The 3,329-nt window shown below is 45.3% G+C and overlaps 1 protein-coding gene across 1 annotated transcript in view; it reads right to left on the bottom strand.

Moving 5' to 3' along the window:
* Positions 1 to 2,714: 2,714 nt before the first annotated feature.
* The window catches only part of LOC139025885 (CUB and sushi domain-containing protein 1-like), a 10,903-nt gene continuing 10,288 nt past the window's right edge, over positions 2,715 to 3,329 (bottom strand). Inside the window, exons 5-6 of the mRNA XM_070441134.1 lie at positions 3,050 to 3,223; positions 2,715 to 2,743 (exon numbers count right to left, since the gene is read on the bottom strand). Of these exons, the coding sequence (XP_070297235.1) occupies positions 2,715 to 2,743; positions 3,050 to 3,223 (203 nt within the window). The remainder of the gene's footprint in view (positions 2,744 to 3,049; positions 3,224 to 3,329) is intronic.

Raw genomic sequence — 3,329 nt, forward strand, 5'->3', positions numbered from 1 at the left:
ACTGTTTGGCTTGTGAATAGGAGAAAACTGAGAATGGATCAACAACATTGTAGTTACCTACCAATACTACTAACTAAATGACAGAGGGAAAAGAACAAAGCCTGTACAGAATACAAAATATTCCGAAACATGCATCCTGTTGCCAAACAAGGCACTAAAGTAAAACTGCAAAAAAATGAATATTAGAATGAGCAATGTCGGAGTGGTATTCACTAAAACACAGTAGAATATAATACAGTAAACACATATAAAATGAGTAAACATGGTTGTGAAGTGACTTGTGTTCCATTATTAAAGTGGCCAGTGATTCCCTGTCTGTATATGGGGCAGCAGCCTCTAAGGTGCAGGGTGGAGTAACATTATTAAAGTGACCAGTGATTCCATGTCTATGTACAGAGGGCAGCAGCCTCTAAGGTGCAGGGTGGAGTAACATTATTAAAGTGACCAGTGATTCCCTGTCTGTATATGGGGCAGCAGCCTCTAAGGTGGAGGGTGGAGTAACATTATTAAAGTGACCAGTGATTCCATGTCTATGTATAGAGGGCAGCAGCCTCTAAGGTGGAGGGTGGAGTAACATTATTAAAGTGGCCAGTGATTCCATGTCTATGTATAGAGGCAGCAGCCTCTAAGGTGGAGGGTTGAGTAACATTATTAAAGTGACCAGTGATTCCCTGTCTGTATATGGGGCAGCAGCTCTAAGGGCAGGGTGGATGGAGTAACCGGGTGGTGGCTGTGTAGCCACGGCTATTTAACAGTCTGATGGCCTTGAGATAGAAGCTGTTTTTCAGTCTCTCGGTCCCAGCTTTTATGCACCTGTACTGACCTCGCCTTCTGGATGGTAGCGGGGTGAACAGGCCGTGGATCGGGTGGTTAATGTCCTTGATGATCTGTGTGGCCTTCCTGTGACATCGGGTGCTGTAGGTGTCTTGGAGGGCAGGCAGTATGTCCCCGGTGATGCATTGGGCAGACCTCACTATAGATGCTCTCAATTGTGCATCTATAAACGATGTTGAGGGTCTTAGCGGCCAAGCCAAATTTCTTCAGCCTCCTGAGGTGAAGATGTTCTGTGCACCTTCTTCACCACACTGTCTGTGTGGGTGGACCATTTCGAATGTCCTTGATGTGTACGCCGAGGAACTTGATGCTTTTTCATGTTCTTCACTGTGGTCCCGTCGATGTGGATAGGAGGGTGTTCCCTCTGCTGTTTCCTGAAGTCCATGATCAGCTCCTTCGTTTTGTTGACATTGAAGCAAGGTTATTTTCCTGGCACCACTCCGCCAGGGCCCTCACCTCCTCTGTAGGCTGTCTCATTATTGTTGGTAATCAAGCCTACCACTGTTGTGTCGTCTGCAAACTTGATGATTGAGTTGGAGGCGTGCATGGCCACGCAGTCGAGTGGGTGAACAGGGAGTACAGGAGAGGGCTCAGAACGCACCCTTGTGGGGCCCCTGTGTTGAGGATCAGCGGAGTGGAGGTGATGTTTCCTACCTTCACCACCTGGGGGCGGCACGTCAGGAAGTCCAGGACCCAGTGGCACAGGGCGGGGTTCAGACCCAGGGCCTCCAGCTTAATGATGAGCTTGGAGGGTACTATGGTGTTGAATGCTGAGCTGTAGTCAATGAACAGCATTCTCACATAGGTATTCCTCTTGTCCAGATGGGTTAGGACAGTGTACAGTGTGATGGCGAATGCATCGTATGTCGATCTATTGGGGCGGTAAGCAAATTGTAGTGGGTCTAGGGTGTCAGGTAGGGTGGAGGTGATATGATCCTTGACTAGCTGAGGATGCGACTAGTGATTCCGTTTTGCCTGTTTGCCTTACGCAGGGAATAACTACACTGTTTGTATTCAACCATATTACCATTCACCTTGCCTTGGTTAAATGCGGTGGTTCGCGCTTTCAGATTTGTGCGCATGCCGCCATCTCTCCACGGTTTCTGGGTAGGTTTTAATGGTCATATACACTTCCTGGTAAACTCAGTCACCGTGTTCCTGAATGTTATTCTCTGAGGCTACCCGGAACATATCCCAGTCCGAGTGATCAAAACAATCTTCACGCATAGATTCTGATTGGTCAGACCAGCGTTGAATATGCCTTAAAACGGTTACTTCCTGTTTGAGTTTCTGCCAATAAGAAGAGCGGAGCAAAATATAGTCTTGATCTGATTTGCCGAAGGTAGGGGGGGGAGCGTGAGTACTACAGTCCATGTGTTGATATAACTTTCCTCAAATTTGCTTTGTTAAAATCCGCAGCTACAATAAATGGCGCCTCAGGATATGTGGTTTCCAGTTTGCACAAAGTACAGTGTAGTTCCTTGAGGGCCGTCGTGGTATCGGCTTTAAGGGTGAATATACACAGCTAAACTAAGCTAAGCTAAGCTAAACTAAGCTAAGCTAAGCTAAACTAAGCTAAGCTGAGCTAAGCTAAGCTAAGCTAAGCTAAGCTAAACTAAACTAAGCTACACTAAGCTAAACTAAACTAAACTAAGCTAAGCAAAACTAAGCTAAGTTAAACTAAGCTAAACTAAGCTAAGCTAAACTAAACTAAGCTAAGCTAAGCTAAGCTAAGCTAAGCTAAACTAAACTAAGCTACACTAAGCTAAACTAAACTAAACTAAGCTAAGCAAAACTAAGCTAAGTTAAACTAAGCTAAACTAAGCTAAGCTAAGCTAAACTAAACTAAGCTAAGCTAAGCTAAGCTAAGCTAAGCTAAACTAAGCTAAGCTAGCTCTGAGCTTGCTAGCTGACACATGCACAACACGCCCCAAAGTCTCTGTCAATATCACCGACCAATACGAGCAAAGACATTTTACGGGGCGACAGTATGCTAAGTTCTTTAATTCCACCGGAAAGATGACATTACTCTGCGAAGCTAAACTAAACTAGCTATGTGACATGCAACGTCAGCGTCACAAATTATAAGCCAGGAAATAAGCTTTTTGTCCAGACATCTTTATTCAACATGTGTAAATAACCATAAACAGATCACCTCATTCCCATAGCAGGGAATTACATAATACGCTCCTCTCTGTACATTCTCCTGACTTACTTTTACACTTGGGTAGGGTGTTGCTCCACTGTCCGTTGGACTGGCAGTGAGACGTAACCGCCCCCTGCAGGACGTAGCCGGTGTTGCACGCAAAGTGCACAATGTCGTTCAGGTTGAACTGCGTTCCCTGGGTAAAGCCAAAGGAAGGGTTGCCCGGATGACCACATGTGATCGCTATGGAGACAAGGAAAATATAGACAATATCTATCACTAAACATGTCTAACGTCATTACAAGCTGTCAACACTATCCCAAAACACATCAGTCACATGTTGTCAAAT

Source organism: Salvelinus sp. IW2-2015, unplaced genomic scaffold, assembly GCF_002910315.2.
Source record: "Salvelinus sp. IW2-2015 unplaced genomic scaffold, ASM291031v2 Un_scaffold3485, whole genome shotgun sequence".
Classification (NCBI taxonomy): domain Eukaryota; kingdom Metazoa; phylum Chordata; class Actinopteri; order Salmoniformes; family Salmonidae; genus Salvelinus; species Salvelinus sp. IW2-2015.